Source organism: Leuresthes tenuis, unplaced genomic scaffold (genome assembly GCF_036924035.1).
Source record: "Leuresthes tenuis unplaced genomic scaffold, fLeuTen1.0.hap1 SCAF_4, whole genome shotgun sequence".
Classification (NCBI taxonomy): Eukaryota; Metazoa; Chordata; class Actinopteri; order Atheriniformes; family Atherinopsidae; genus Leuresthes; species Leuresthes tenuis.
Genome location: NW_027325358.1, coordinates 27,807,269 through 27,829,348, shown reverse-complemented (window position 1 = coordinate 27,829,348; position 22,080 = coordinate 27,807,269). Strand labels below are relative to the sequence as shown.

General features: G+C 40.0%; 1 protein-coding gene across 3 annotated transcripts in view; it reads right to left on the bottom strand.

The window, feature by feature from the left end:
- The window catches only part of vps54 (VPS54 subunit of GARP complex), a 32,537-nt gene extending 12,220 nt beyond the window's left edge, over nt 1–20,317 (bottom strand). Inside the window, exons 1-13 of one of the 3 annotated variants that reach the window (XM_072383524.1) lie at nt 20,096–20,317; nt 16,709–16,883; nt 14,527–14,768; nt 13,659–13,743; nt 10,595–10,629; nt 9,184–9,315; nt 6,454–6,839; nt 6,011–6,137; nt 5,214–5,261; nt 4,406–4,513; nt 4,221–4,276; nt 1,616–1,712; nt 1,104–1,450 (exon numbers count right to left, since the gene is read on the bottom strand). In XM_072383524.1, the coding sequence (XP_072239625.1) occupies nt 1,104–1,450; nt 1,616–1,712; nt 4,221–4,276; nt 4,406–4,513; nt 5,214–5,261; nt 6,011–6,137; nt 6,454–6,839; nt 9,184–9,315; nt 10,595–10,629; nt 13,659–13,743; nt 14,527–14,768; nt 16,709–16,853 (1,808 nt within the window). In that variant the 5' untranslated portion in view covers nt 16,854–16,883; nt 20,096–20,317. The remainder of the gene's footprint in view (nt 1–1,103; nt 1,451–1,615; nt 1,713–4,220; nt 4,277–4,405; nt 4,514–5,213; nt 5,262–6,010; nt 6,138–6,453; nt 6,840–9,183; nt 9,316–10,594; nt 10,630–13,658; nt 13,744–14,526; nt 14,769–16,708; nt 16,884–20,095) is intronic. The other 2 variants (XM_072383525.1, XM_072383526.1) reach the window with 2 other exon arrangements.
- Nucleotides 20,318–22,080: the final 1,763 nt, after the last annotated feature.

Sequence of the window (22,080 nt, the reverse complement as noted above, 5' to 3'; positions counted from 1 at the left end):
CCGATGAGGGTTGGACTCCGTCAGGGCTGGCCTTTGTCACCGATTCTGTTCGTAACTTTTATGGACAGAATTTCTGGGCGCAGTTGCGGGTGTCCTATTTGGCGACCTCAGAATCGGGTCTCTGCTTTTTGCAGATGATGTGGTTCTGTTAACATCGTCGGGTCGTGACCTTCAGCTCTCACTGGAGCGATTCGCAGTCGAGTGTGGGCTGGGATGAGAATCAGCACCTTCAAATCTCAGACTATGGTGCTGGAAAAGGGTGGAATGCTCTCTCCGAGTCGGAAATAAGATCCTTCCCCAAGTGGAGGAGTTCAAGTATCTCGGGGTCTTGTTCACGAGTGAGGGACGAATGGAGCGTGAGATTGACGGGCGGATCGGTGCAGCGTCTGCACCGACACTGCGGACACTGCACCGACCCGTCATTGTGAAAAAGGAACTGAGCCAGAAGGCGAAGCTCTCTATTTACTGGTCAATCTATGTTCCCATCCTCACCTATGGTCAGGAGTTGTGGGTAGTGACCGAAAGAACGAGATCGCGAATACAAACGGCCGAAATGGGTTTCCTCCGCTGGGTGTCTGGGCTCTCCCTTAGAGATAGGATGAGAAGGTCGAGTCATCCGGGAGGGGCTCGGAGTAGAACCGCTGCTTCTCCGAATTGAGAGGAGTCAGATGAGGTGGCTCTGGCATCTGGGTTAGGATGTCCCCTGGACGCCTCACTGGTGAGGTGTTCCAGGCACGTCCCACTGGGAGGAGACCCTGGGGAAGACCCAGAACACGTTGGAGAGGCTATGTCTCTCGGCTGGCCTGGGAATGCCTCGGGGTCCCCTCGGAAGAGTTTGAGGAAGTGTCCAGGGACAGGACGTCTGGGTTTCTCTCTTAAAGCTGCTGCCCCCGCGACCCGACCCCCGGATAGATAATGGATGGATGGCATTTTTAAAATGGTTTGAACGTCAATTTTACATTCTCTACAGCAGCCAGTGGTATCATACCAGAAACTCAATTAAACAGTTGGTCTAGATTTCCTCAAAGTCTTACGCCTTTTCCTGTTTTAATAGAAAAATAAAAGAGGGAAAAGAAAAAGGAGGACATTTCTGAGTGACATACATGAAGCTCTGCTCTCTGCTGGCAGAAATCACTGTGATCCCAGGGGCTGGGTCGCTGGCTGCATTTTCCACCAGGTTCAGCAGGATCATGGAGCCCACTGTAGAATTTTGATCCTGGAACACCAGTCCTGCCTGCTGCTGGTGTTGCTGTTGGGCCTCAGTCAATGCATCACTGATGAACAGACCCTCGTGGGTGAGGTAAGCTAACTCAGCCTCCCCTTGCAGGAACAATGGGTCCTGGGAGGCCTGTTGGCCTGACGCCCCTAAGTTGGCCTCTGCCAGGAGCCGGTTCTTCTGATTTGAGTGAAGAACCTCTACAGCCACATTTCTGATTACATTCAAAGTGGCCTTGCAGGTAAAAAGAAAAACAGAACATATTTCATTGAAAAAATAAGCATGGGTTTGCACAGTGTCTACCTCAACAGCTATCTTGAATCCAAATAAAAAAAGGCTATCTGGTCCAGACTGATGTTTGATTGGTTCTTGAAACTGTAACAGAGAGTTTTCACTCACCTTGATTCTCTGCAGGAAGAGAATGAAATTTTCAAAGACATTTTTAAGCAGCTCAAACCACTGAGAGAACGTCATCAGGCGCATCTGGTCAGCTGGCCTTAACAAAAATGTTAAATATACAGTTTGAATTTCAACTACACAACTTACAGCTTTAATGCCATACATTCTTGTGAACAGATTCATGGTTTCTTTTTTTCCCTTTACATTGTTCTGTACACAGGATGTGAAGCTTTGAGCTACATTATACAGAGAGAAAAAAAGGCATTTTCTGAAAAACCAAAAAGTTTAAACTAGGGCTGCAACTAACTACTATTTTGATAGTCGACTAGTCATCGATTATTGAAACGATTAATTGGTTAATTACTAATTAAAACAATCCAAAACTGAAAAAGGATACATTCAAGCCATATTATATCTTGTCTTTTAACATTAACTGAAAATACTAAGAAGAAGTAATGCACCAACAGTCAAATTAACACCAAAAAGTAAACAAGTAAAAAAGAATACAGCGTGGTTGTAACTTTGGACTGTGAAGTGGAATAATACAATTTTAATGTTGCACTTTAATGTTAAAATCCAAGACAACTCTGCTTATTTAGCTAGCAGGCTACGCTAACAAGCTAAATATCTAAATACCATGGTGAGACCCCCAGAGCTCAAACGTGCTTCCTCTTCAAATGTTCATGCATGACAGACATGCTTCCCGGCTTTATAAAACTTGCAGGTAATCTTTTTTTTTCTGGGTTTCGAGGGTGAAATGCTCCCAGACCCTCGACATTTTTGGACGAGAGGATGATCATTCAGTAGCAGCCATTTCACTAGGTTTTTATACATGTCATCTCCTGCTATTATTTACCGTAACGCGCATGAATCTCTAAGCAGAGATGGGTAGGAAGTAGTGATGTGTCGGTCGCGAACGATTCGTTCGATATTAACTAATCTTTTATATGACTCGGGAGTAACGAGTAGTCTCAGTGAGTGATTCGTTCGTTTTCACGCAGCACCCTTCCTCCCCATATGACAGGCGGCTGCTGCATAAACTCAGTCAGCACGACAGGAAACAGAAATGATTCATTTCCATGCAGTACCCTCTCTCGCCACATGGCAGGCGGCAGCTGCATAAGCTCAGTCAGCAGGACAGGAAACAGTTTTGATTCGTTCCTCGCACCGGAAACAGTTTTGATTCATTCACGAGTCAACTCCTCGGGTTACTGCTCCTCGCACAGGAAACAGTATTGATTCGTTCACGAGTCCACTCCTCGGGTTACTGCTCCTCGCACAGGAAACAGTATTGATTCGTTCACGAGTCAACTCCTCGGGTTACTGCTCCTCGCACAGGAAACAGTTTTGATTCGTTCACGAGTCAACTCCTCGGGTTATGGCTCCTCGCACAGGAAACAGTTTTGATTCGTTCACAACTCAACTGCTGGCGGCTGACGGCTAAAAACACTGTGAGATCAGGATGTAGCCTAGCGACAGGATGTCAATAAATGATGTGGAAAGGAAGCTCAAAGAAGGTCTTTACAGCACAAAGACAAAGCAAGGCAAGTGTGATATTTGGAGAAGTTTCTCAATTGTCCGTGAATCTCTTTATTAATAGCCTATAAAATTACGTGTTTTCTCCTGCGGGACGGGAGAAGACACAAAATCAATGCATTTCTTTTATTGTGCGGGCATAAATTCTCAAAGTTTTGCGGCTGCGGCCGGGAGCAACACACACGCTGCAGTGGTAATGGTCAGAAATTCAGCGGGAGCGGGGTGAAGAAAACAGTCCCGCATAGGGCTCTACTGTAGACAGAGAAACGAAGGAGGAAATGAATGATGTCTGATTTGTGATGTTCATTCATTTGTCATGAAATCATAATTAATTAGTGGTCTTCGGTTCTTGTAGATATGTATAGTTTTGTGTGTAAATAGATAAATGATAATGTAATAATGTGAATAGATACTTTTGAAAATTATATCAACATATTGATTTTGTGTTATACTCTACCATAAAATAATAATAATAATAATAATAAGACACAATAAATGCACTATTTAACATTTTAGGGACCTTATTGTTACTTTTTTCTCACTTAATTGTGTTACTAATTGTCAAAATCAATGTGAGTTTTACATTCACTTGTTTTCTACCAGCTGTCACAGCTACTGAGTCAGCTACTGAGTCACTGTCGGGCTTTAAACAACAATGGCAGGGAGGATACAGAAACAAGTCACCTTATTGTGTATTTGCTTTCCCAGGTTTTCACATGGTTTGAATTGTTTGTGGCATTTTGTATATTGTACTTTATCAGCTCAGCTGAAGCAAACTATGTTCAGCTGAGCTGAACATAAACGACAATTAAATACATCAGCGACTAATTATGTTATCGACTTTTGTCGACAACGTCGACTGATCGTTACACCCTTAGTTTAAACAGATGTAAGACCATCAGTGAAGTTGAATACTTGTGCAGTTGTCACAACACAGTCTGATAATCTATCAAAATAACATTTTCAACATTGACTTAATGGAGAGCTAACATGGTATAAATAGTAAAAGCTGGAGAAGAAGCCCGGTTATAGTCTTCCAAATCTTTATTACATTAACAATTACACTTACTTGATGACAACTTCCGTGTCAATTTCTTCAATGTGCACAACACTCTCTGCCACACACTGCAAAGAGAAACAGGTTTCCCTTTCAGAATAACTGAATCTTTGATGATCAGTCTGGGGGTAATAATGTGCTGCTGTGAAAAAAAATTGATTTTTATCGAGTTTAAGCACAAAAATCAGGAGTCATACCTGTGTGACAATGGTCTTAGCAGCTATGATCATCTCATTGCTGTAAATATCCAGAAAGCCAAGCTTTTTCTGCCGAAGCAGACCAAACACCAGCGACTCCAGACGCTCCTTATCCATATTCACATACACACACCCACATATAGACACAAAACAAAACAACAAAAGAGAAATATTGAGTCCTTAAACACTGAACTGATTCTCAGATTGAGGAGATTGTTTAACTCCACAAACAGTAGGGTTGTAAATGCAGAAGGTCAATTTCACATAGATTACAAATTAGGATTTGTTACACATGCAGAGATCGAAGAGTAAAAGCATCAGATCACTGATAATCAAGTGTATCATTAGTAAGGCCTGAGTATTTCTGGCCAATAAGTCTAACAATAAAACCAAAAGTTCAGCATTCCCACATGAGAGTAGAGTAACAAACTGTTTCTAATACTTAATCACAACTTTTTAAATATTTCAATTTTTTTTTTAAACATCTTGCAGTTACACTAAAGCAAAATTTTTTTTTTTTTTTATTTAATTTAGGTTTAGACACAAAAATGATTCTTTGTTGTTTTTAGTCTATCTGAAAATCCATAAACTTTCTGACACCTTTTGGATTTTCCTATAAGCAGTTAACCACATACAGCAAGCACATCAAAGCAAATGTTCAAAACTTTATTTCCAGGCAAATTTTGACTGATCCACATCCTGTTGTTGAGCCCAATTTCAGCAGCAGACATAATCAATAATTCACTGAATTTGAAGCAAGTTTAAGGTATGTCAGCCATGTGTGTGTTTGCAAGTGTGTGTGGCCCACCTTTGGCGAAGCAGCATTTGGATTGCTGACCTGTGATGAGCATTGCATCTGTTAAATATACAATTCACTACAGTTATAGAGAGTCTCTATACAAATGGCAGTGAATCCTTCTTACTAGGCTCATAGCTAGCCCTTTGTGGTCAAAACACGAAAGTTTGAACCTATCAGCATCCTTTACAGTTGGCTACAAGCTGGCTTTCAAATGGACTAAAACATCCAATTATTTGCTAAAGGTTCAAAACAGGTTATATGGGGGGACATCCAAAAAAATTCTGTGAAATACATGATCTGGCATGTTACATTAATATTGCCCTCAAATGTATTTTAAGGAAGGAACTGGTTTTTCAACCATAAAATATGCTGCTGGGAAAAAAAAAAAAAAAAAAAAAAAGAAGAATTGTGAAGCCAAAATAGATTTAAAGATGCAATAGTTAAATAACATTAGAGTAAATGGTTTTGTTGGTATGTGCTGTGTAACATCACAGCACAAATACCAGGAAAATGGGAACTGTATGAAGCAAACCCAATTTACAAAGGCACCACCCCACAATCTGGAGAGCCGAAAGGATCTATCGCTAACATCCCATTAGCAGACACTCCAGGTCACCGTCATATGTCATTTCCTCACGCCCCGACTGGTCAGATCTCTTTTAGCGCCATGACAAGTATACTCAAAATTAGGCTTGTGATCATAATGTGATCAGCGCATCCTTCGACTCCAGAGGGTTAAAGGCTGTGGGAAACAGTTAGTTAATGTACTTATCATGAGCCTTAGTACAGAGCAGATGAGTTCAGACCTTCTCCAACACTTGCGGCTCCTCCTTCAGATTGCGGTTCAGGTCACTGCGGGCATACATACTGAAGTCTTCCACCATCATCTTATCGATCAGTTTCTCCAGTTCACACAGCTGTGAGCCCAGATGTCTGAGGGACACATACAGAAGACAGAAGACATCAATATCTTAATTTTAACGTGTTACAGTGGTTACAGCAGCAGCTAGCATAGACTGCACTCTGTTTCAGTTGCATTTCATGCACTGAGGTTTTATCACATGATTTATCATTTAAGGTGTGATGGGTTCTTTTACGTATAAAATCTCAAGTAGACAAATAAAGCCCCAGCATACTAAACTACATGTTACCATACCAAACTGATGTGAAGGGAAAACTAAGAAAAATTACAATCAAGAGAATTCCACACCAATATACTCACTGATATTCCTAAAAAGCTAGCCCTTACCTGAAGCTGTGAATTCCCTGAAGCTCCTGCTGCAGCACTTCCTTGGTGGTGGCGATGAGCTCCAACGCTCCAACAAACTCTGAGGTGGAGAGCAGCAGCTGCACCGTAGGCTGCGTCTGATGCACTGCTGCCATCAACTTCAGCTTGTTGTGCAGCTTCACACAGTTGTTGCGAGTCAGAGCAGCACGGAGGGCCTGGAGAGGCCCCTGGCACATGACCCGATCCATGGCTACTGTACGGCCCCGCAGGACGGCTACTGCTCGTTGCGTCTCTTGTAGCCTGTCTTGCAGCTCGTGTTGTGAGGACATTGCATGGAAAAAAGCCTCAGATCGCAGCGATATCTGTCGAGCAATGCTGACCTCCACAACATCCAGGTAGTGACTCAGCTAGAGGGAAGAGCGGATGCAATAAAATCAGCACATAGGAAATGATTGTTCAGCTACTTTCCACCACTGGTTGCCAATCACAACATCCATCCATTAGCCTCCTACATCTGCTTAGTTCAATTTAGGATTGCAAAGGTGCTGGAGGGCTAACACACATCCCAGGGCTAACACAGAGACATACGAGATGAACAACTATGCATGCTCACACTCACTGCCAGGGTCAGTTTATATTCAACAATTAACTTAACATAAATGTCTTTGGACTGTGGGAAGACAGAGTACCCGGAAATAATCTATGCATGCACAAGGTCCACACAGAAGATATGGTCACACTGCAGTTGCAAGTGACCTGAATCAGATTTTTTCGCTCATATGTGAGCCATATCCGATTTGACAGTGTGAACAGCACAAGTCGCATTGAATCTGACATTTTCGAATCGGAATCAGGCCACTTCTAAATGTGGTACTAAATCGGATACGTATCTGATTTTTTTTAAATGCGACCGCAGTCTGAACAGCCAGGTCGTATTTAATTCGACTTTGACATCATTCTGACCCGCGCTGCACTGCTCCCGTCGATCGTCCCAGTACACTGGGGGAAACCCCACCTCTGCCTGAAGCCTCGCAGCACCTCCTGGAGATCGTCTCCCTGGGGTAGTTTAATATAGTCAGGCATGGGGACTTGGTGCACAGCTTTGCAGAAGTCATGCACAATAGCGCAAATGGAGGACTTTGCGATGCCAAACAGGTTGGCCAAGGCGTGGTAACCCGTCCCCATTGCTACCCAATATAGCCCCACTCCCACTTGCTTTCTCAAGGAGAAGGATCTCCTGAACGATGTGTCTCCTCTTGAAAGTCTCGGGGAGAGGCGCTGACAAATGTGATGAAAGGCATTCCTCGACATTCTAAAGTTCTGGAAGAATTCCTACTCCGTGTAACCACACTAATTTTTAGCAGGGCTCTCAAGTTTTGAATGAATGCAAGAGTGAGAATCCCGCCCAGTGAGGGGATTGGACAGGTCTTTTATTACTTAGATTATTATTAGTGCTGTTGTTAACGTTGGTCTGCTCAGATTCATGGGAGACGTGCTTGTTTCCTGCTGTTTCCATAGCGATAGCTACTTTTTTTTTTCAGCGTGAGAAATACCATGTGTGAGCATGAGAACTTGTTGAAATGTGTGTGTCTCGTGACACTTGAAGAGCCCTGATTTTTAGCATTAAGCCATACAGTCCTGCAATACCGGTTGCCGTTGCCATGGTCGCTTCAGTAAACACCTTTGTGGCGTGGTCTATGGGCGTGACGTCATCAATTATCAACTGCGCATGCGGGTCACTTCAGAAACATGAGCTGTTCACATAGAAATCCGTAGACAGACCACATTTAAAGAGGTAATGTGAACAGCCAAAAAAAATAAATAAATAAAAAAAAATTCGGATTTGATCAGTAAATCGGAATTGTGCATTAAGACCTGCAGTGTGACCGTAGCCAGAGAGTCCCCAGTCGGGACTCAAACTAGCACCACTGTTGCTGTGAGGCGATAGTGCTAACGACCACACCAGTCCACAATCACAACGATGACACAAAATCGGATTTTTTTTTTTTTTTTTGGTTTGTTCGTTCGTTCCTTAATTTTTCATGAACAACCTCCAAGTTTTATCAGGATTAGGGTTACACTACCATTTCTTTTTAGCTTAGAAATGTTCCTATTTTATCAAATAAAATATTGCAAACCCAAAACTGAACCAATCATCAACAGAAAGAAAAAAATAAGACTGAATAAAGACTGGGCTGAAGATGATTTAAAGTCCCTTAAACACCATCTCAAAAAATTATTGCATCACTTGTTAGTTGTCTGCTCCTATGCGTTAATTGATAAGGGTCTCCTTAAGGCAACCGTGGCTCAGTGGTGAGAGTGGGTTGTCCTGAAGGTTGGCGGTTCGATTCCCACTCTCACTGCTCAAAGATTGGTGAACTGACAGCTGAGGTGGCAGTCCACCTCGTTACATGAGCTACAGTCAAGGTGCCCTGCTCCCCGGGCGGTGTGAATGTGCTTAGTGAATGGCGGTCCACCGCTCCAGTGTATATGGCATCTGTCTCCATGACTGTGTGACCCTGTGCATGTGTGTGTTCAACCTGTCCAACCTGGATGGGTTAAATGCAGAGGAGTAATTTTGTGCATCTACATGACAATAAAGACTTAACTTAACTTAAAGATGAGTGACAATACTGAAAGTTTGGCTCATCACTGTTATGCATGTTATGCATGTTATGTTTGAAAACATTACACCTGAATTGGCAGGGAGAAAGTTTTGGCTGCTCTGTGTATGTTTTGCTGAGAGTACACCTTTTCCTGCAGCAGCTTGGAGGACGCCACATCTCTGCTGCTCTTCCCTCCGGCACTGTGAAAGTTTGACCAGGGCAAGACAGAGTTGAAGGTAGCTGGGTCCTCTAGAGCAAAGTCAGGTCTCATAAATATCTGCAAGACCAGACAAAACAGAAAACAGACACCCAGCACTGATTGGCGATTGTGAAGATGGCCTGTTGTAACCCCGGGAACAATACTGTTTTATTGATATGATATATACATGCAAGTTTCTCTTTCATAGCACAAAATTTTGGGAAAATGAGTATTAAAATAAATCATTGTGACAGTGTGTTAACAAAATCTCATGCCTTCACTGCCATTTGTGAACTTAATTACTGTCTAAAAACACCATCTTAACTTAAGACCCTCAGAGGCTACTGTAACGTAGGTTATGTGGATGCGAGTAAAGTTCTGATGGTCTCAAGTCTGGTGTCAATCAAAAGCTAATGACGCTGGTTAATGTTTTATATTATGGTATCAAGAATCTTTAAATGCCAACAAGACTTGTAAACAATAAGTAAAATACTTAGACTCAGTTGAGTCACAAGAATCTTAGCTTTCAAATGGTATGTTGCAAGAGCAACCATTTATTCACAACACTTGTGTGCACAGAAAAATTATATAGAAAACTGCTAACAGCTTGTCAGTACCCCAGAAGAAGTTCTTGGGCTAATAACTTTTCATCACTTAGTATGTAATAATGAGAAACAAAAGTAGTTCAACTGAAGAGTGGAGTCTTATGAAACTCATAGAAGTTTAAATAAGTCACATGTAACAATCACCAAAAACAACCCACAGGACATGCGGCTGGATCAATAACAAACATGTGACTTCAACAGCTTCAACGATTCTGTTAATCTGTCATTGTCCAAACAGCAGCTTATAATGTCCTAACAACAGTTTATGAACCCAAAACTCCCAACCAGTCAGTTAGAAGTGAAGAAGCCTTCTGAATAAAAGATAAATGTCTAAGAAAAGGGGTCCAGCTGCCTTCTGTTCAAGCATTTAAGATGCAAACAACTGTAAAAATGTTGTAAAGTGATTGCATTTCCTTCAATCGTTGTAAAATAAATACATTAAAAAAAAGAAAGACAGAAATTTAGCATAATTTTTTTACGATTGATTCCATTGCAGATATTGTTTTCTTCTTCAGCGTGACCATGCCATTTCCATAAAAACGCAAGAATCACTCGATTAAAATGAGCCACACTTCCAACTAGTTGGTGTAAAGGAGAAATCTGGACCTACCATGTCCAGATTTACAGTAAGAGATCACTACAGTGCAAGTACTGTACATAAAGAATGGTGCAAAAAAGACCAATGCCTGTCAACTGTAAAGAACACTTTTACACATGTTCATTAGAAGTAGAGAATAAGAAAGATGTGCTACCTTCGGAACCTGTTCCAGCTCAGCTCTGGATTTGTCTGCAGGAAATGAAAAAAGCTCTAGATTAGTAATCAGTCATTCCATTTGCAATGAGAACTATTAAGTTCACTAACAGAGGAACCTGCAGAAACTGATGCTACAAAGTGCTTTACACAAAAAAAAAACTGAGGCAGACACTAGCAAAGTAGATAAGTGTTGTTAATAAAACATAACCATGAAAGACAAATCCTTTAGTTGCACCCGTGTTTCCATATCATTTTAAATCTAAATTAATGTGGTGAAAATGGGCTGTTGATAAAACTAAACTACTACTTTGGGATTGTATTCCTTTAACTACCAGTCAAGTTGAACTTAAAATGTGTTTGTCAAGAATTTACCTATGCCTCTTTGTTTATAAATCCCTTTTTTCCTTCATTTTATCATTTGAGACACTTTTCTATTCAGAGTTCAAAGTCTAATCTTTTTTAATTTTCTGATATATCAATTTCACAACAATGGGATAAACATTTTTTTCCACGATTACAAGTAAACTCAGACTGGAAATATCAGAAAGGAATATAATTTACTGTTTCGAGTAGGTAGAACATAAATCCCTGTTTTTTTAATTTTGTCTTTTTCAATTCACTGTGAATCGTTACAATAGAATCTGTATTAAACTCTTATGGTGTTTTTCCTGTTTGGTTGCATTACAACTAGTAATTCAAATAGACATTTTTTTTTCACTGGATCTAGAAGAGATATTCCAAAGTGGTGCAAAGTTAAACCTTTTTTATTATTATTATTATTATTATCATGAAAAAACAAAAACTGAAGAGTAAAGAGAATGCACATGTATTCACCTGCTCTTTACTTTGAAGCCCAAGAATGAGATCTGATGCTGACAGTTTTCTTCAGAAGTCACATAATAATTAGTCCACTTGTGTGGAATCAAAGTCTAACCATGATTTGAGTATGTAGGTATGTACATGTTGTGAAAGGCCCCTGACTACACACCACAAATAATTAGGAACCACCAAGCAAGCAAAAATAATGAAGACCAAGGAGCTCTACAAAAATCTTGAGATTCTGGAAGTTCTGGAGAGCTACAGATTAGGGTTGAGTTATGAAAAGATGTCATAAACCATACATGTCATAGAGGACCATTATTCGGAAACTGGAAAAACTGTGGCACCACTACAAATCTGCCAAGAAAGGACAGACTAAGAAAACTAAGAAGAGCTGCAAAGCTCAACACCAGAGAATGTAGTGCCCATCTAAAGTACCAATTCAAGCAGTATACACCATAAAGGTGGAGTATACAACTTACAGAAGGGTAGCCATAAAAAAAGAAACAAAGGTACAAACCCCACATCGCATTATTTTTTGAAGACCATGCCCACAATTAAGCGTGATGGTGACAACATCATACTGTGAGGAGGCTTTTCCATCAGTAGGGCCTCGGAAATTGGTAAGAACAGATAGAAGGGTTCCAAAAGGACGCATGTAAGCCTGATTCTTCATTCTAAATTGTTTGTTCATCTTGTCTGTCTCTGTGTTCGCCCTATGATCGACTGGCAATCTGTCCCGGGGGTGCCACACCTCCTGCACAGTGGCAGCTGGGACAGGCTACAGCCTCGCTGTGACCCTGAATTGGATTGAGTGGGTATAGAAAGTGGATGGATGGATGGATAAAAGAATGGTGAGAGGGAAGTACAGAAAGATAAAGTGCAGTAGAGGGGGTAGGGGAGTACAGGGTAAGTGCTAGGATAGGAGATACTCTTGAAAGAGCTGGGTCTTCAAGAGTTTCTTGAAGAAAGACTATACCCTGTTCTAGTAGCACTCAGTAAGGTCATTCCACCATTGTGGAACAACACATGAAAAGAGTCTGGATAGTCTTAAGCATGGTGCAGGCACTGCCAGACGATAATCCTGTGATGACCGGAGTGACCAAGTTGTGACATAAGCCTTTGCAAGGCTTTCAAGTAGATGGGAGCCGTTCCATTAAGGACTTTGTAGGCTAACATCAGCGACTTGAATTTGATGCAGGCAGCTATGGGTAGCCAGTGGAGTTCAATGAACAGAGGGGTGACGTGTGCTCTTTTCGGCTGATGAAAGACCAAACGCGTGGTTTCTGTCATCTTACATTATGTCGGGTGGATGAAATAAGTTGGTGGAAATGACTGACATTTTCTTTCCATATTGTAGTTAAGCAGCTTTTCTGTGCGCTTGTATTTTTTCATAGTAATAAAAATAAATAAATAAAAAAATCCAGTTTCCAGTTTTCCATTTCCCAGGGAACTTTTATTCAGATAAGATTTGCATTTTGCAAGAGAGTTCTCAAAGCACTTGCTTTCAGCTGAGTCAGTAGTGAACAAGGTTGCACTAAATTGAAAAGAAAATGAAAAGCCAAATGCTGGCAGCCACAACTCTAGTTAGCTTCAGCATGCTAGTAGCGAAAGCAGCAGACAATTTAGTAGGGTGTAAGCTTTGGTGTGCTCATCGACAGCTATGCAATAGATGATTAAATGGGTCACTGGAATAAATGCAAGTCAAGTCAAATGAGTGGTCAACTTTTTTTTTTGCCACCACCAGCCACTCAGTTATCAACACCAGCATATAATCCAAAATACTTTCAGCTATCATTGCTATAAGAGCAGGTACTATGAAGTCATGAATTTAGGGGGAATAACACTTAGGCACATTAAAATGTTTAGTTTATTTTTTTGTCACATATTTTAATTGTTTCACAATTACAAATATTCTGCACCTTCATAATAGTAGACTCATGTGATGATTAAGCATTGCAAACCTCCCAAAAATGTATTTATTACAAGGTTGTAAGGTAATAAAAAAGAACAAATGCCAATGGGGGTGATTACTTTTTCAAGGCACTACAATGTCTAATTTCTGATTCATCTGTAAAATAACAGAAGATTTCCCAGTGGGGAGGTACAGTATATACTATATGTTGTGCATAACGTATACGTGTTTTCAAGGTGATGTGCATGTTCTCCGATTCTTTTAGGAATTACAGAGGATGCATACAAGGTGAGCCCTGAGACAGCAGAAGCCAGTTAATAATTCATACCGTGGTTGGTGGTGATGCTGGAGACAGCATCCACGTCGTCTTTGTTGGGACAGATCGTCTTGCAACGTTCATGAATTCGTTCCCTCTAAAAATAAAACCATAGAAAAACAAATGGATTAAGAGTTTTAAACAAAGCTAAAGCTATTGGAGTATCCCCAACATGCTGCCCAGATCATAAACAGGAGGATCGTTGCAATTTTCCTCATTTTTGTTCTGAGAGGGTAAAAAAACAAAAAGGTTTAGCATGAGGGTGGCACAAAATACTCAAAAAGGTCACAGTAATAAAACAGCAAACTGCAGGGATGAGGAAATATCAGTTGAATGTTGAGTGTTTTTCTTCAGTGTTCATCACCATTATGAAACCTGAGGGAGGAAATTAAAATAATGTTGCCCAGATAGCAGATGATGACGTCTCTAAAAACAAAAACATCTCTTACAGGAAGAGAAAGAAGCTGCTCAAGGTGACAGAGTCAAAAGGAACAAAAAGCTTTAGCTCTTCCGTGTAGAAGTGAAACTCAATAGAACTTTAGTTCAAAAAGTTTAAACACACTTCCTTTTACAGCAATAAGAAACTGAATGCAAGTAATACACCACACTAAGGATTAAAAAGCTGCTGAGTGGGAAGTTTCAGATTAAGAATAAAAAGAGGAATCCGACCCATTCTAACCAGACAAATGAAGACCGCTCTCTTTTTGTTGTCAATGTAAAAACTGTTTCATAAATCAAAATGTCATAAAAATATCTGAAACTTTTGCAGCAATGTATTTAACCAGCATCATTAAAACTGAGGAACTGAGTCACAGAGATGTTGAGCCCATCAGTTCACCACCAAGCAGAAATTATCTGATTAAATCAACATGTGTGTTACCTGAGTCATCTCCTGCAGGTAGGGACCGAAGTGTTCCCTGGTGATGTTGGAGAGGTAGAAAGAGGGCATCACCTCTGTCTCTGTAAAGTCCGGCCCCCATGTTTTGGTAAAAAAGTCAGACTCCCGTTTGGCAAGTCGTGGGTCATTTAGCGCAGCGGGGAGGTTAACTTTCGAGCTGTACACCGTCCATTGGTCGTGCTCTGCTACCACAGATGGACCGTTACACAGGCTCCGCGCCTCAACTGCAGGTGCACGTGAAAAAAAGAAGCAGTCTTTTTTTTTTAAAAGTTGGTTATTGTAAAAAGATGGTTAATACATTTTAACTGTTAGACATTTAAATGGAACATATGCTTACTTCAAGCTTTAGTCTGGAGAGCCACTATGGTAGAACTGCATGATGTATTGATGAAAAACAAATTTTTGGTAATTTTATCCTGACCCTTTAACCCTCTGGGGTCTGAGCCCTAATGACATCATGCGATCAGATCATAGATCTCAGAGGGTTAAGAAACAAGCTCTTCTCCCTCTGGTCTCATCAAGGTCCTCCTAACTAAAAGTCCATTCTACTTTAATTGGCAACTGAAAAGATGAGATGGTTCTGTAACTATATACAGATTAAGTGGCATAAACGCCCATCCCTGATATGAATCACAACTTTGCAAAGCCATCAACAGTGGCAAAGAATAAAGCAGGTGACATTTAAGTTTATTGCTCGATTATTCTGTGACATAACAATAGTCTTTCAATAATAAGGACAGACAGGAAAAGACTAAACAAACTGGTCAGGGGGACCAACTCTGTTCCCTGGAAGAGGTGGGAGCGAGCAAGATGTTGGCCAAGCTGACATCTATCACACCTCTCATCCCCTGCACGACACTCGGGGTTTGAAGCAGCTCTTTCAGCAACAGACTGCTGCTTCCGCAGATCTTTTATCCCATCAGCCATCAGGGTTCTCAACAACCACTGCTTACATAACACAATTTTTTATTCTCAACCTTACTTTGTTCTATAACATAGCCCTATACTGAATATTTGACTTTTTATCATATTGCTATTCTCTTCTAAATAAGTTATCTATTTTATGTTATCCCATTTTTTTTATCATTATTATAACTGGATGTGTGATCTTTGTTTTGGTCACCTGAAATCTTGTATCCTGCTGCTGCTGTGACATAAAAATGTCTCTGCTGTAGGACTAATAAAGGTCTAACTCATCTAATTTTATAAGCTGTGTATATGGAACTCCTTTTATTTTTATTCTTTTTATATATATTTTTTTTACAAGTACCGTCAGCATTAGGTAGGGTAATATGGGGAAAAAATTACAGCTGAAGGGAAAATGTCTGTTTGTCATTTTATGGCTTTAAAGCTTTGTCTGCTTTTTCATTTCCTTTTATTCCTACATGAGCTGGTACCCACATAAACACTATTTCCCTCCCCTGTAACGTTAACCTGGATATTTTTTTTAACAGTATTTCATACAAAATTTCCTGATGTGTTTTTGCTGTTCCGTTTTTAATACTTAAGAGTGATGAAAATGAATCGCTACATATAACTATTATCCTAATCCTCACCCCCTCCCTCCATTCTATTGCTAGCAATATTGCACATAATTCCACTGCATATATACTTAATTGATCCAATGTTCTTCTTGAAATTGGTCTATTACAAATGGGAACCACCATTGCTGCTGCTGTTACTCCTGTTGCCTGCTCTTTGGACCCATCTGTGTATATAATGTCTGGTGTTTTTCAGCATATTGATCTTATATCAGCAACGATACCCCTTTCACTGTATTTTCAGGCTGAAACAATTCTGAGTCACTAAATTGATGGCTGATGATGATTAATAATGATTTTAAAAGTTACTTTTTTTCATGCCATCACTTCTCATGTCAAATAAGCAATGGATTACACAAAATTCTGTATTATGCATTCCTGCATTAAAAACAATTGCAAAGACAGTTGCTGCACTGCAATAGAAAGGTTGCTTTTTTTCCCTAAAACAGCCAAAAAACTTGACTCACAGAGATCAATTAAATTTCACACTTATAAACCTGTATCTTTGAATTTTGGATAATTGGTGGGACAAAACAAGAAAAATTAAGAGATCACCCAAGCCTCTAACCAGCTTAGTAATGTCTACACATGCTAATGGAGGAAAGTCTTCCAATTTTCCCCACCAGTAGGCTCCTTGGGGCAGACATCAGGCAAGGAGCGGATCGTCCGGCATCGAGGGGGGGAGAGGCCCCGTTCCTTGTGATGGATCCCATCTCGGCCTCCACTGGTGGAGCGAGGCACTGGGGAGGAGCTGTGACTAGAGGCCATGGCATTGGGACTCGCCTCCCAGGAGGCTAGCTAGAAACACAAACAGAAAAAAAAATTAATTAAAACTAAATTTGGGCTAGCAAAATCTGTTTTTTTTTCTGTACTATCACGAAAAGAATCAGACCAACTACGTTTCAATCGTGCTCAATACTAATTGGCCTCCCCACCCTCTGTGGCTTTCAGTAGCAAATTCACTGTTTCAAACTCAAAGCAAATCTTAAAAATGTGCCCATGTGCCACATCTTCAGCACCGATGCAGCTGCATCCATCAGACCCTCATTGACATCTATAGGAAACTAGAAGCATCCACCTTAAAAAAAAAAACTTAACATCGTGTTCGTGAGTTCATCTTCACACTCGAGGGCTTTTACTTCTTTGATGCAGGAAATGTAGAAACTTACAAGTCCTTTGACAAATAAGCATCAACATATGGCTTAATTCCACACAAAGCATATTTCTAAGATGAGTAAATGTGTGTGTCAATAAAGACAGGTTTCATCTGCAGAGGGAATTGTTCAAGCTCCCCATTTGATATTTTTCCAACTCTGTACTTCCGTTTTAGCATGAAAAGTCATGATGCTTGACTCAGGGCCCTAAATCTGCTTATCAGTCTCCTTGTATGGAGTAGATGTGTTTGCAGGGTATGCCGTTTTAATCTTAAACACATCAGTTAGCTGTGTGTACAGAACTGTGGATGTCCTTTTAAAGAACTTATTTAATTTCATACATGAGTAAATCCCACTTTGAAAACTTATGATTTCCACCTGATGGATCAGAATCCTGCTTTTTATTCTAGCTGCAAAATGTTTAACTACTTAATCTGCTTGTCTATCTTCTGTGAGGTGGGGTTAAGTAAGACATGTCTGTTGCCGGGAAGAAAAATAAAATAAATGACATTGAACTATATGACAAATAAAGCATTAACCAAAAGTGGGACATTAGAGTATGTTCCAAACTTCTTTAAAAGGTAGATTACCTTAATTTCATTGTACTTCTGTGCAATGACAATAAAGATCTCTATTCTATTCTACTCTATAACAATTACTGTAGGCGTCACATGTAATGAATGGCTCAATATTGTAAAATATTGATTGCAACATATTTCAACTTTTCAGTATTTGTAGTGCTTGGCATGTCTATAAATCAAAAAGGTTTGACTTTATGTGGTTGTCTTCAATAAAGTGCAGTCATACATTCATTCCTCTTTTCTGGAAATACTATAAAAAGACATAATTAAACAGAGAAAGTTGGTTGTATTGTGCAAACTGACTGAGCTGTGCGGGATGCGGGGCATTAATGTGTTGTTATGCTGACGGTGAGTTCCAATCCGACCACTGTGGCGGTGTAAGACCCTCTGTTGTTAATCCCATCACACAGATGAGAGAATCAGGGGAAACACTACAACCTCACTGTTACCACAAAAGTCAGAAGAGTCATTTAAAAGCTGAACACTTCAAACATGTCAAACTGCAGCTCCCACACACAGCTTGGCTGTGTGTTTCCATCATACTGTGAGATTTATTTGAGGGTTAAAATAGAAATAATTAGCCAACCTACATTTTTGGACTACTTTAGAGGATTGTTAACTGCTTCACAGTAGGACATGGACTGTTATAGATTAAAGTGAATATTTAGGGGTCTAGCAGCGAAGCTGCAGACACCTATTGTTTTAGCTGTTTTTCCTATTATTATTGATCTACTTTCCGCTGCAATTGAAGTCTATGGCAGCCCGTAGAACCGTATGGTAAAAAGCGGTGAAATTTGGCACATGTTTTTAGGACCATCCCATTAGAAAACTCAAGAATTTTCGTGCCCAAAATCTAAACTCTCTAGCGCCACCAACACGTCAATGTTTGAAGTACATTCAGCTAAATAACTTTTGAATCGTTGGTCCAAATTTTAAAAACAAGGTATCGTTGGAATCCTTGGATCATGACGAGTCCAACGCACCCTATGACGTCATTTTCCGTCTGACTAGATTTTCCGCCATCTTGGATTTTGTTGAAAACCTTAAAAAATTTTCACAGGTCACAAATTTTGATCAAGTCTCATGAAAATTGGCACAGAGTATCTTTGGACCAATCCGCACAAAAGCTTTTTTTTCTTTCTTCAATTTCGACTTTGTTTACCCACTACAACCAATCAAAGTTAGCGGCGACAACGCCAAACAGGACGTGAGGCCATATCTCAGCAACCGGTTGCCCTTTTGACATTTGGTGAACTTTGACCTTTAGGGGGCGCTATAAATAGCAAAACTGCATTTTGTTCATAACTTTGGAGCCGTTGGTTGAAATTGGACAAATGAGGTACCGTTGGAATCCCTGGATGAAGACGAGTTCATCTCAAACACCAAACTTGGTGTATGGACTCATGATGCCTTCCTGAGCAGCCACAGGCTTACCTGCTATTCTGCTAGACCCCACCATCGCTGCTTGCAGCTATATTTAAGTTCTATTCTTGCTGCAGGAACATCACACGTACATTAGTGTAGTCGACTTGAAAGAGAGATTCTGACTGGTATAATGTGTCCATTTTTTGTTTTTCTATTATCAATATCCAAATTAACCTGGATGTTGACTTGTACAGTTTGCTTATTAGCAACTGAGAGGAGCTGTCAGACATATACATGGCTTTAATGTAATGTTGATACAATAACAGAAACGTAATGTCTGGTAGCATTGCCTATAATCAGTTTATATAATAAACATACATTATATAACTGCCGCAAATATTAAAAATATTTAAAAATCAAAATGCTTATTAAATTAGTTCTACATTGATAACGTAATGGTTTAATGAAAATACTGACATACAATACCTTCTACGTTAACTTTGTAAGAGGTTTTGCATTGCGAGTGTGGACTGTGAGATCTGCCCTGAGGGCAGACTGCTGTGACAGGAGCTATCCAGCTACCTTTAGCTTGGCTCCGCTGTATTCGTAGTCTAGATTTGTCAGTATTACAACCTGAAACTGACAGTGAAGTCGAGGGGAAATGCCGATACAGGACAAACAAAACTACTTGTAGTTTCGCTGTCAGAGGCTGCTAAGACGCAAGTTATCCATGGCCTGAGCTAAACACTGATGCATATGCTCATGCTAAAGCTAATGTTGTCAGCGACGGTTACACGTAGACTAGCTAATGCTAGCAGGTTAGCTAGACAGATGTATCTTACAAACGAGATGAAGCAAGAAAAAAAACCCGTCAAGTTCAGCAACAGTGGAGTTTCAGTCACTTTCGTACCTGTCGTGTGAAACACAGCAGCCGGTGTTTCTCCTCTTCACCATCTCATAAACACTGGAGGAACTGGAGGAACAACTTGACTCACAGGGGTAGGTAGCACCGGCACTCCGACCATCATGCACTGCTAGGGGAAGGGCAAAACAGGCGTTTTCTTCAGCATTACTTCCAGTTTCTGTCTCTAAAGCTCGCTGTTTCCACCTGCTGACCGACGTTGTCCCTGTCGTCGTCTTCGTCTTCTTCTTCTTCTTCTTCTTCGTGGTCTTCTTCTTTGATTTTTAATGTCAGCTGGCATCCTTGATGTTGCATATGCCGCCATCTACTGGACAAGACTTCTTTCGAGTTCTTCTTTTCTATATTCTTTTAATTATTCCAGTTGACACCAGGAATCCTATAATTATTTTCCCCCTTCTTTAGATTTACCAGATTCTACTATCTTTTTTTCAGATTATATTATCTTATTCCTGCCTTCTGCAGCCCTATCTTCATTATTTCCCTCTCCCTTCCATATCTGGGACATGCTACTATCACATGTTCCACTGTCTGTCTCGCCCCACAGCTACACTGCCCAGTTGGATGTTTCCCCATTATCTTAAGTGTATTATTCAGTTTACAATGTCCTATTCTTATCCTGCTCATAATAACTTGTTCTGTTCTGCCCATAACACCCTGCCTCTCCTACTACACTTTGTAATTTATATAAATGTCTTCCTTTTTCCTGATTCTTCCAATATTGATTCCACTGTTTGTTTATTTCTTTCCATAATAAACTTTTCCCCTCTGTTTTTGATAATTATACTTTCATTTCCACCACCTCTTTATTTACTGCCTCCTTAGCAGCTTTGTCTGCTTTTTCATTTCCTTTTATTCCTACATGAGCTGGTACCCACATAAACACTATTTCCCTCCCCTGTAACGTTAACCTGGATATTTTTTTTAACTGTATTTCATACAAAATTTCCTGATGTGTTTTTGCTGTTCCGTTTTTAATACTTAAGAGTGATGAAAATGAATCGCTACATATAACTATTATCCTAATCCTCATCCCCTCCCTCCATTCTATTGCTTGCAATATTGCACATAATTCCACTGCATATATACTTAATTGATCCAATGTTCTTCTTGAAATTGGTCTATTACAAATGGGAACCACGATTGTGTGTTGCTGTTACTCCTGTTGCCTGCTCTTTGGACCCATCTGTATATATATATATATATATATATATATATATATATATATATATATATATATATATATATATATATATATATATACACACACACATATTCTCCATATTTTTCCTCCACATAGTTATAAAATTCCTGTACTAGATCTGCTGTTTTATTTCTTTCTTTGATGTTTGTGATGGATTTTATGTCTCAGGACTGACAGACTCTCCAATCCACATTAACCATTTGTATCACCCAGACACGCTAATTGTTTTAAACTATTTACCTCTTAATTAACACTCAGACAAGATAATTGTTTTAACCCCCTGTTTCTTAATTATCATCAAGACTGCACCTAAAGAACAAAGCCCCCTCGTCAGGTATAAATGCTCTGTATTCCTTTTGTTTGTATCTTTTCATACCATTGCCGCTGAATGGTGTGGACTGATCTTTTCCCTTGCAACGAAGAATAAAATAAAATATTGTTATATATATATATATATTGTTAATACTATCCAATGATGATTCTTGACTAGCCTGAACACTCAACTCATCTCTCACTTCTTCCCATCTTATCCCTCTCATACCCAGATGATGTACTGCTGCTTTAACTATGATCTGTATTCTTTCTGTTTTAGATTTAACATCTGCAGTCGCATTTATGACCCCTGCTACGAATGTCACCAATCTTTGTTTTTTCCTCTACCATTTACTTTTCAATTTCTTGCCCAATATCCGTCACCACTGCTTTCTCTCTATTCTGTTGCTTACCACTGCCATTCTCCTTTCCCGCTCTCCTGGCAGCTTCGGCATACGAT